We start from the raw sequence: 11,847 nt of genomic DNA on the forward strand, positions 1-11,847 counted from the left end.
TATATATATATATATATATATATACACACGTTCATAGAAATCAATAAAAAAAGTTGTAAAATTACTTTCTTAATTGTCCTTAAATTTCAGGGAAAGCTTCTAAAATCAACATAAATCCTTAAAAATTAACCTGTGGTGTTCATTTCATTTGTGTATGTCATTTTCCCCATCCTTCCAATTTATAGTTTTGTCGGAAAATGCGCCTGGCGCCCTTCCCCTTAAACCCCGCTGTCGAGCAACATGCCTTCCTAGTTCCCGCTCTGCTTTTTCCGCCGTCTACGATCAGTTCCGATGATGATCACGTGATCACTTCGGGTCATTTCAGGTAACAACACTAGATCGACAGGTCGCGGTGGGTCAGTCTGTCCGCATCGCGCGGCCGGCCGCTCCCCATCCCGCCCTGTAAGGCGCCCGTTCCTTTCGGCCCACTCACCCTCGGAACCTTACCCACCCAGCCGCCGGTACCCAACTGTCGGGGAAAGGGGTGTTCAATGTCTTATACAGGTAGGAAAATGAAAATTTGACCTACAGTATGTCAACTAAAGGGTTAGCTGATTGCCCCTAAAAATAAGGATGTGCCCTTCCTTTGGCAGCAATGATTTGAACATCAGCTCATCTCAGTGATATGTGGCTTTCTGTTCAACCCGCATATTGCTGAGCGAGCATTAAATCCACCATGAATCCCCTGCTGAATGGAGAAAGAGTCCTTAAAAACGGCAAAATTAGCCCTCAAAAGTCTTTAAAAGGTCCATAAATAAAAAGCAAGTGGAAGAGTGGGAACCCTGTGTATGATGTATACACACACATTAGTGCTGGTAACAGATGTTAAGTACAGAATAATAAAGGCATGCAGTGACTAATGGACGAGGCATAATTAGCGAGATTATCAAAGAAAGTAAGTCCTAACACTTACTTTCTTTGATAATCTTGGGGACAAGTCTCCTATGTGACACTTCTGGATTATGACGTGGCTTGTTTGACTTGACTCTTTCAAACCGCTGCTCATCCACTTAACGTCATCTTTCCTTTTTCTCTCTTATTGCTGCCATCATCAAGGATGATGACCTCTTCCGCTTCCGTTGAGCTCCAAATATACTCTTCTTGAGCCTTTACCAATTCTAATTTACTCTTCTACAATATGGATCCTTCTGCTGCTTCTCCTTTATGGAAATACTTGGCTGATCACTAATCCACTGCGTTGCCATCACCCAATGGCAGAAACAAAATCGCCTCCAACTTTCACAACTTCAAAGAAGATGGCAGAGACACCGTCTCACCAATCCCGGTGAAAAAATGGTTTGACGAATGCATGGTCTTAAATGACTGAGACTGGGTGTCTTTAACGTCCTTAGTGATGAAGACCCTGGAGAGGATTAAGATCTTTATTAATGGAATTGTCAACTCTAAATTGGACTCTGCAATTCCCTTACAGGTCTGGTAGGGGCGTGGACGATGTTAAGATTTTCATTGTCGTCACCATCCACAGATATCTGGATTCTCCAAACACAATTGTCTGGCTCCTTTTTGCCAATTTTTTTGTCTGATTTGAACACCGTCCAGGCTAACATCGTTGCAGAGGAGTTGATCACACGCTTCAATTTGGGCCTTCAGCTTGTTTTGTGGATTGTCAGCTTCCTCACAAGGAGGTCATAGAGTGTTCCTGAACAGTATTGTGTAGTGTCAGATGTTACTCACATCTCCACTGCCCTTCTCCAGGGATGTGTTTTATTGCCCCTTTTTGATATTATGTACATGAATGATTGTAGATCGACTTAGCCAAACAGTGACTTGGTTAAGTTTGCAGATGACACTGTCCTACTTTCCCTGCTGTCTGCTCGATCTTTGGGTCATGGCCCACATCAAACACGGCCTCTGTAAGTTGTATCTCTGCTATTATTCAGTGATCTTGTGGAGGTGGTTCAGAAGTATAAATATCTGGGAACCATCATGTTAATGAACTGCTTGAATTTACAAATACTGGCGAGATCTTGGGAAAAAAATGCCATCAAAAGGCACTGTCTTTTAAGGAAAATAAGGACATTTAATATATGTAAAAACATCACAATGACATTTTATCAAGCCGTTATTTCGAGTGTTTGTTGGTTTTACCCTGTCTCTGTCAAAGAACTAATCGGTTTTACAGAGTAAGAAATGTATGTTCTAAAATCATCAGCCAGCAACTGGGATCTCTTCCTGCGGTGTGCAACCAACTGGCCATGAAACTTGCTTAGAGGATTTTTTTGAGAGCCTGCTCATGTTCTTTTCACATTGTTTAAGTGGCTTCCCTCAGGGCACGGGCTGCGGTATGTGGTTGTGGGAGTGAAAGAAGGAAGTACATATTTATTCCTTGAGTGATTCTTCTGCTAAACTCTGATCCCTCACTTCTCCAGCATGGTGCCATCTTAGTGCGTCAATCATGCTATGTTGGAATTAATGTGCTTTATGCATTATTTGTGACTGGAGCTCTGTTACCCGCCACACCTTGTTATTGTCCTCTGGGAATAAATAAAGTGATTGATTGACAGCAACCTCCCAGAACAAGAACGAGCAGTGGCAGAAATCCAAACAAGAGGGTTTAAGATGAAAAGATGGACAGCACCAAGGTCGACATTCATGCCGACTGGCTAAAGATGCTAACTCCTCTATCGAACTACCGGCCTATAACCTGTCTCAGCACCACATGGAAGCTCCTATCAGGCATCAGAACGGCTTGCTCGGGATCCATATCAACGCCTGCTTGTCGAGTTACCTGACCTCACTAAGCCCACACTCTCGACAGCTGTGGCTAAGCACAGCATGGAGCACCCCATTACTACTGATACCAGTACACCGGCAGGTTGTGCCCAAGATGCCTCTCATCACACCCTTCATCCTTTTTGAATTCTTGCGGATGCCTATTGGCCTCAAAGGGAGGGGCAGTGTAGATGGTTCAGCACCCTATGGAATTACTTCTGTACTGCGTGACAGACCTTTCTTCTTTGTCAACTTGGATGAAATCCTGGTGCCCAGCACAGATGCAGAGGAACGCCTGACCCCCACGTGCTCTACAGACGAGTCAACGAGCATGGCTTCATCATCAATGCAGCCAAATGCCACTTCGCTTTTACAAGCATTTACCTTCCTCAGGCACCATGTCACGCCACAGGGAGTCGGCCCTCTTCCTTGTATGAAGGCCTGTGGGGAAAAGGGTCCAAGGATTAAGTGGACTGTTCCCCATGGATGGACAAGCTTTCAAGTCCGACAAGGCTGCGTTGGCCAACGCAGCTCTGCTGGTGCACCCGTCACCCTCTATTCTAGTCGTCCTCACGACAGACGTGCTGGAGGTCCTAGATGGTAAATGGGCTGTTACATCTCTACTTTTCTATCTGGGGTACTCAAAGCGCTTTACTCTGTTTACCACATTTACCTTCTGATGATGCAGCATCAGGAGCAACGGGGGGTCAGTATCTTGCTCAAGGACACTTCTACATGGTTGCAATGGCCAGGGATCGAACCACCTCCGGGTTGGGAAACGACCACTACGCCATGCCACCCTCGGCCTTTTCCTCGCCACCTGACACTTCCAATTCCTGTTTGTTCACTGTTTAAATGGACTACAAACCAAACACAATTGCCATGGTCCAATCCTCGGAACCGTGGTCTTGTCAACAGCAATGTCTGCTTGTTGCCACCTGACCTCACCTCTGATCGGGTCCCACAGTTCACATCAGAGTTCTGGACAGCAGGTTTACATGGTTTATGGTCAGCCACTGCATATCTCACGGGAGCTCCTCCCAGATGCCGTAGCCCCCTGGTATACAACCTCTCACTGGGATGTGTTCCAGGGGGTTGCCGCCATTTTTGTCCCCTTTCTGTTTTATGTGCCAGCGGTCCAACCTTCAGTCAAATATGCCATAATCTGCCATTGAACCCTGCTACAGCCCCGCTATGAGGGATCCTTCCGGGTGGTCGAGGCAGGGGCTCAGAGCTTTTGGACATTGGAGGTAAGTCCGATCGGGTCAAGAGAGATGGACTTAAGCCTGCTCATGTGGATGTCGTTGCACAACTGCAGTTGTCCCAACCACCACGGCGGTGGCGCCCGCCCTCTGTAGTCTCCGAAATAAGCCCTGACCCCTGACCCTTCCTCCGTTTTGGCCACTTGTGCCGCACTCCACCGCATTGACTGTTCTTGGCATTGTTCGTTATTGCCCGTTTGATTGTGCACTTTGTTATGGTGAATTCTGGGGGTACCTGTGTGGTGACTCACAAGGGTGAGACACTCCCCCTGACCCTGCACTTTTACTTACCCTGTGATGGAGAAAGACGAACTTAATATCATGTTTTAAATTTTCATTTCAGTATATGCTCGACATCGAGCGGTATGTTTTCACAGCAATACACAGTGGAGCACACAGGAAGAAGGGCAACTTGAGCTGAGTAAAGCCAAGTCCTCATTAACTGATAACGTCGGCAGGAAGGTTCAACTTCGGGAGGGCAACATGATAAGATGTCTTCGGTTTGTTACAGTGTCTCAGTTCATGTGAAATCTACCCATTGAAGTAACAAGGTATCCATTGTTTGTACCGAGAGATGTTTTGGCCTCTGAGGGCCGTATCGGTGGGCTGGGTTGAGAAGTGTGACGTGAAGAAGAGAGTGTTTTTCTGGTATATCCCTTGTAATTTGCATACACAATCAATAAAAAGGCCGGCAGAGGTTGCAGGGGTCAGGTGTCAGTGGGAAGCGCACATGGAGTGGCTTCGTAGAAAACTGCATCTCCTGCCGGCAGAAAAGACGATCTCTTCCTGAGTCTGTTTGTTCAACTGTCCGAGTGAACAACCCTGACACCCTGTAAACAATATGTTTTGTCTAGAGAGTGAAGGAGACATGACTCGCATTTGTCTCCTCATCTTTTACCCCATCTCCACAAAGTGGTATTTTATTTATTTATTTTTTACTTTAGCAGCTGACCGAACTCCATCCCTGGCTGATATCATTCAGCGCATGTTATGAGAGGAGAGTATCCCATTGAGGGGGCAGAAAAATCCATGTCCACGTCAGGGTTCGTTGAAGGTCGCAACTGTTTGCCGAATATTCGCTCGCCAATTGTTTTTTGGGTTTTTTTTTTTTCCCCTTGTCGCAAAGAAATTTTGAGTAGGTTTAAAATTTCCTTGTGACAAAGTACAGGTGCACATTTGCGACCTTGAGCGAACCCTGATGAACACAATATTCGCTGCCTTTGAAATCACTCACATTTGTCCACTGCTTATTGGGATAGGGGCCTAAGAATGGAAAATGTACACTAATTGTGCAATATTGGTTCACGCAGTTATGCAAGGTACATCATGGTATATTTAAAGAATTCTTAGTATATTTTTAAATAAATATTACAATCATCTGTAATAATATACAGAGGAGTAAACATTGGCGCTCCATCATTTGTCCTTTGCCAGTGGCTGGGCCGCCTGTCCGTCATCATCATGTACAGTCAAACCTCAGTTTTCGAACGTCTCTGTTCTCCACCAAATTGGTTTTCGACCAAAAATTTCGAGTTTTTTTATACCTTGGATTATAACCGAAATTTGGTTCTCGACCATACTGAGCGCACTTGAATGCGGCACTCGATTTCCTTACACGAGGAAGTGCTGCTTCCCGTTTTCTTCATCAACCCGCTTCCTCGGGTTGATGAAGAAGTGACGCCTTCGTTGTGAGCAGACGTGTTCAATAAAGATTTTTTTTTAAAAAAGAAAGTGTCCATTGTGAGCAGACGTGTTCAAAGATTTAAAAAAAAAAGAGCGTCCATTGTGTGTCCATTGTGAGGAGACGTGTTCAATAAAGATTTTTAAAAAAGCAGACGTGTTTGTTGAGATCGACGCAAATTGGACTGTTATTTCTGCATGGCACCAAAGAAAGCAAGTGGAAGTAGTAAAGCTGCTGAAAAAAGAGGAAAATAGTGCGCAAAACTATTGAATTTGAGGAAGATTTGATCGTGAAATATGAATCAGGTGTGCATGTGTTTGTGTTGGCTAAGGAGTTCGGCATGCTGAAATCAGCAGCATCCTAAAAAAGAAAGACCATCATAAAGTCAGTGATGTGGCTAAAGGATCTCATGTGTTTAATGAACAAAGGCCACAAATATTAGAGGAAGTGGAGAAACATTTGCTTATTTTCATAAATGAGAAACAGCTAGCAGGGGACAGTCTTAGCCAAGATACGATTTGTGGCAAAACAAGACAATTGTATGGAGATTTGATTAAAAAAGGATCCTAGTCCTAGCATTGCTCCTGAGGAGTTTGATTTTAAAGTAAGCAGAGGATGGTTCGAAAAGTTGAGGAAAAGAAGTGATTCGTCATGGGGAGGCAGCCAATTCAGACAAGGAAGCTGCCGAAAAGTTTAAAGTTGAGTTTGAAAATCTCATCAAGGCCGAGGAATGTCTTCCCCAGCAGACTTTTAATATGGACGAGACTGGACTTGGGTGGACAAAGCAGTTCAGAAAATGGATGGACTGATGTTACCTCGTACCGTTGCGTAGGATTGCAGACAGTGTCCATAGTTGCAGCCATTACTTTAGGGTTTATAAATTCAAGGTGAAAAAGAATGCAATCTACAATTGTCACGATGAGAGAGAGAGAGATGTTCAATTTTTATGTTACAATGTCAATGTTTGTTAAAATTAGTAAAAATAAAACATACAAAATGTTTGTAGTTTGTTGTTACTTGCTCTCTTATTATACGTGTATACAGTTTATGGTGTAAAATAGTTGGAAAAAATCCTTTTAAAAAAGTTGTTTTCTAGACTTGGAACGGATTAAAATGTTTTACATTGATTCTAATGGGAAACATGGTTTCGGTTTTCGAACAATTCGGTTTTTGAACAGCTTTCTGGAACGGATTATGGTCGAACACCGAGGTTTGACTGTATAATGTCAGTCCGTCACTTTAACCGCGCCAGTCCATCAATCCTTCCATCCATCGATTTTCTAATCCGCTTTTTCCTCATGAGGGTCCCATTCAGCTCACCCCCATTCACTGAGGTGCTCATGACCCAGTCCATTGTTATAGTGTTTACAAATGTACAAACTGTATTGTTTAACGTGATCAAAAACATTCCCAACTTTATCCTCATCGTATTTTGTTGAACTAATACAAGTAAAATTAATTCAAGGTTTTCTTCTTTTTAAAGTTATCTAAAATAATTGACCTGTTTTGTTAGCCGCTCTTTGTTGCAAAGTTCACACTACAGCAAAATATTTATATATATATCCTGTCAATCTCTGCATCATACGAAAGTACAGTATATCAAATGAGATGGCATCAGCAAATATGGTCATTCTGTACCCCCCGCCAAAAAAGAGTGTGATCAAATCCTGTGTGGTGCAACAAAGTTAGTGTAGAGCCTTTCCAATCATTTTTTTGTGTAATTTTTGCAGATTGCAGTGATGACGACAAGGAACTCAGCCGAAAGCGAACAGTACGTCAGGCGGCCTCCAAGGCAGTGTCAAAACAAAGGGAGATCCTTCTGGGTGACGGAGGCAGTGAGGATGAAGAGCATGAGGAACAAGAAGAAGCCTACCTTGATCGTAAGTACCGTACATTACAGTTTGGCCGTGTATCATATATGTAACATATACAAAAACATTCAAGCAATCAGCCAAACTTTTTAAATGATTTTTATTTATTTATTTTTGGGGGTGATATGTTATGGAAAATTGACTGTTTATAACTGATAGGTGGGTCTCTGAAGTGTCTGCCCACCCGTCAAAGTGAAACAACCAAAAGAATCTTAAGTTCTACAACAGTATTTCTGAAAACGTATCTGTGCGCGAGTAGTTTTGACCCGCCACCCCAGTGTTGCGTAACAGTAGGGGTGTTCACAAAGCAACTTTTACTCCGGTGTAGCATCGAGGCTGCCCCCGTAAAGCGTTCACACGTACAAAGTTATACCGGTGTAGCCTCTGAAAACAACTTAAACCAGAGCAAATTTAACCCTGCTCAGGAGGTGGTTTAAAAATTTACTCTGGAGTAAATGCTAGTTTGCGGGGCAGCACCGTTATAAAATTGGACGTGTGAATACTACAGGCGTAGACTCGCGACGACGTGTGAGAAGAGTTGATTACATACGGGTATTGAATGCGTTGCTTTCGTGCTCTGTTGTACTTCCGTCATCTTTCCTTTCTCTCATCCTTTTACGGTGTCTGATAGACCATGGCGTTGATTTGTCCGGAAAGGTATAAACCATGGTTTTTCGATATGTCACAAACAAGGTGGGGAAAACGAAGTACATTTTATGCATGCGCATGTTTTATTTCCGTATTACTACTACCGTATTGCACGGCCGCAGAAACTGCCGTGTGAACGCAAGTGGGGCTGCACCGGGGTTAACACGCTTCTCAACTCAACTCAATTGTATTTATAGAGCACTTTCAAACAGCCATCGCTACATACAAAGGGCTGTACATGGAACAACTAAGATATATACAACAATAAAGCAATAATTCAGTCACAAAGATGGTAGAAAGCACCAAACAGTAAAACTAAGATCAAAGCTGAGTCATGCTGAGTCAAATGCCAAAAGAATACAAGTGACTTTCATCGTTGACCTAACCGTAGCAAACAATTGAACAGTTTTCAAAGCCTACAGTTTGGTGTAAGTAAAATTAAGAGATCATTTTCCCGAGTATCCTTCTGTTATAATAGACATCAGGAGAGCTCGGATTGGTATACCTGTTGGCCAGTCAATCGCAGGGTGTTGGTAGCACTGGAGCGGTGATTTCCAACCACTGGATTGCAAAGACGTCCTCCAACAATCTTTGTTGAATGTATGTAAATGTTACTTTCAAGGGGAAGTCAACCGCAACATTTTCTCGACAGTAATATATTCTATGCGCTTCCACTAGTCGAAACACGGCATTCTGAATTAATACTGTGTTTGTGGAATATGAGTTAAGCAACAAATACCTGTTTTTTGTCCATCTCTTCGGGTGGCCCTTGTGTCACTTTCTGTCAACTGAAAATGACATCACAGATGCTCAGGTAATAATGAAGCACAGCTCACCTGTTTTCGAGAGTGGAGCCAATATTTATCAGATTGCCATGTTTAGACTAGTAGGGTGGCGTGGAACATATTTGTGCAAAGAAAATTTGTGGGTTGACTTCCCCTTTAAAAATTCTCTTTAGTAAGCAGCTGTTTACGTGTGAACGCTCCACAAAATTTACACCGGTGTAAGATATATCGCAACAAAATATATCGGTGCAGCACCGATGCAAATGTGTGCCGTGTGAACACCCCTAGTATTTACAAGATATACCCCTACACAGACATTCTTAGCAAATAACATGGTCCATGAGTTTAGCCAGAAGTTCCAGTGCAAAAGAACCATATATATATAGATATATATATAGATATATATCTATATATATATCTATATATATATAGATCTATAGATATATAGATCTATATATATATAGATAGATAGATACTATTATGTTTGACAAACATAATGTCGAAGAAATACGGCCACACGCTGAAGCGGCAGCACTTTTTACCGCTGCAGCTGAAGGTGCTGCTTAAATTGCCTCAAATCGGCAGCTGTCGCAGCACCCACTTGCCTCGAGATTGGCAGCTGCTGCAGCCCTACTTCCAGCATCTCCCACCTCAACCAGAAGTACGACGATGACCTGCCACTGCAAACGAATGTGCTAGCACTTCCTGTCATTCTGAACGGTATGACTCATAATTTTTCCTGCATGCACACATTCATAGATTTGTTACACGCTTGTTCTCCTGTCTCTCACCCAAAAAGTTGTCAAAACGTACGCCTTTTCACCATAGCATGTGACAGAAAAAAAATCTGTAAATATTTGCCAACATTATCCCTTTCCTTTGAAATAAAAAAAGCGTATCCTTAAAATAAAGAAGTAACTACACCTAATAATTATGCATTTATGGTTCCAAGCAGAAGAGCATATGTAGTGTAAATGTTTTCTGGAGAATAACATCCTAAATGTTTTAATATTTCAGGCAGGACACTTCCTCATAATCACTGAAAGGAAAAAAGGCGAGGTTTGGACTCTGGTTTCGTTTCTCGTCTAAATAGCTCCTTGAAATTTTAGAAATGGCATGTCCCATCTGCTGCTTCTGACATGTATGTTTCTATTTTCATAGGGGTGGTGAGCATTTCTCTGAAGGTTCAGGAGATGGACATCAGCTCAGAGGAGACCAAGCTCCAGCAGTTAGAACCAAGGTATTATTTTTATGAAAATGTATGTCTACAGTTGCCCCTGCTATTCATGGGGTGGTTGGTGGGGATGGGTATAGGGGCCCCGATACCAAAAATATGTGTAGAATAGACGCTAGGGTGGTACGATTCATCAAAATGTAATCATGATTGAAATATTGGCTTCTCTCAATCTATAAAACGTTATAGTTGAAGAAAAACGATTAATATGCAGAACAGCGCGGTGCCTTTGTAACACGGGTGTGTCAAACTGAAGTTCCGGGGGCCAGATACGGCCTGCTACATCATGTTATGTGGCCCGTGGAAGCAAATCATGTTTCAACTGCCATGATCCTTGCTAAAATCCGAACCCGAATTGTCAGGTGTAATGAGTAAGAATGTTGAGATTTTCTGTTAATGAGAATTCATTATCTTTTTTTTTTTTTTTAACAGTAACTTTGATTTAACATTTGTTTAAAAGTCTTCGTGGCCCTCTGAGGAAAGCCGAAAGTACAAAGAGTCCCGCGACAAATATGAGTTTGACACCCCTGGTTTACAAGCTACCGACGTTGTGAAAATAGTTCTCCATGTCGTTAGCGTAGCAAGCGTGGAATACAATCCTTGTGATGCCAGTAACTTCTAAGACTTGTGAAAATAACATAAGCTAAACTAAATATGATCAAGAGATAAAAGGGTAATTCAAGGTTTCAAAGTCTGTAGATACAAGGAAACAAAGGTGTGGAGGGAGCAGAATTGAAAATGCAAGCGGCCCGACTTTCAAATATTTACAAGGTCTTTTTGTACTTCAGAAAAAGAATAGTGTTCAACATGCAGGGATGAAGCGGCATGAGGCTGTGATGTTTTAGTAGAAAAAAAATTCTGAAATCAAAAGTTCTGAAATCAATGAATACAGTAAATATTCTCTAGTGCGGACTCGTGTTTGCGCTGTCCAATTTGTCCTGATAACAGAAATTCCTCATTTGGGAAATGAGCATGGTAACTGTTTTGTTAAGCGCTTTGTTACAGCTGCCGCTGTTGTGAAAGCGCTATATAAATCAGCATGTATTGTATTGTATTGTATGGTACATGTCCTTTATGAACCTGCAAGTATGTTGACAAAAATGCACGTGTAACAACACAATCAATAAAATACAAAAATGTACTGTCCAAAAACTTTATATAACAAAAACTGCAATACAGGTGTATCCAAAAAAAAACACAACAGTAAAATACGTACAGTATTTTAATGTTTATTTTTTTCTGTCTTGGGAAAAAAAGTGTGTCTATTTTGGATTGTTTGGTTGGATGCATTCTTTGGTTTATGACAATGTTTGCCTGCGTGTCATACAGTTTTGTTGCTAGTTGCAAGTAACTGTCCCGTTGATCACCGATGTCTGGTAATTCTTGTGCATACTGATGGATTTGTTGCCATTTGCATTGCTTCCTCGCTGGATGGTGGCTTGTCATCAGGAGTTGAATCGATGCCTTGTTTTTTAAAGTTTCGTAGTTTTGCGTCTTTCCGACTCCAAGTGTCTGCTGGATGCTTTTAACTTTGTGTCCAGCCTTGCTCAAACGGATGCATTTCACTCGCTCCGCTCCAGTCATTACAGTTCTTCTACGTTTCGATGCCATGATCTACACGACGTAAGTGAAT

The 11,847-nt window shown here is 42.3% G+C and overlaps 1 protein-coding gene and 1 long non-coding RNA gene across 2 annotated transcripts in view; both read left to right on the forward strand.

The window, feature by feature from the left end:
• The window catches only part of nucks1a (nuclear casein kinase and cyclin-dependent kinase substrate 1a), a gene marked incomplete at its 5' end in the record, with an annotated part of 47,038 nt that overhangs the window by 11,530 nt on the left and 23,661 nt on the right, over window positions 1-11,847 (forward strand). The window contains one exon of the mRNA XM_019868734.1: window positions 7,407-7,556. Within this exon, the coding sequence (XP_019724293.1) occupies window positions 7,407-7,556 (150 nt within the window). The remainder of the gene's footprint in view (window positions 1-7,406; window positions 7,557-11,847) is intronic.
• The window catches only part of LOC109515137 (uncharacterized), a 14,748-nt gene continuing 12,338 nt past the window's right edge, over window positions 9,438-11,847 (forward strand). The window contains exon 1 of the long non-coding RNA XR_002168119.1: window positions 9,438-10,220. This is a non-coding gene — a long non-coding RNA (uncharacterized LOC109515137). The remainder of the gene's footprint in view (window positions 10,221-11,847) is intronic.

This window comes from Hippocampus comes, unplaced genomic scaffold (genome assembly GCF_001891065.2).
Source record: "Hippocampus comes isolate QL1 unplaced genomic scaffold, H_comes_QL1_v1.1 scaffold297, whole genome shotgun sequence".
Taxonomy (NCBI): Eukaryota; Metazoa; Chordata; class Actinopteri; order Syngnathiformes; family Syngnathidae; genus Hippocampus; species Hippocampus comes.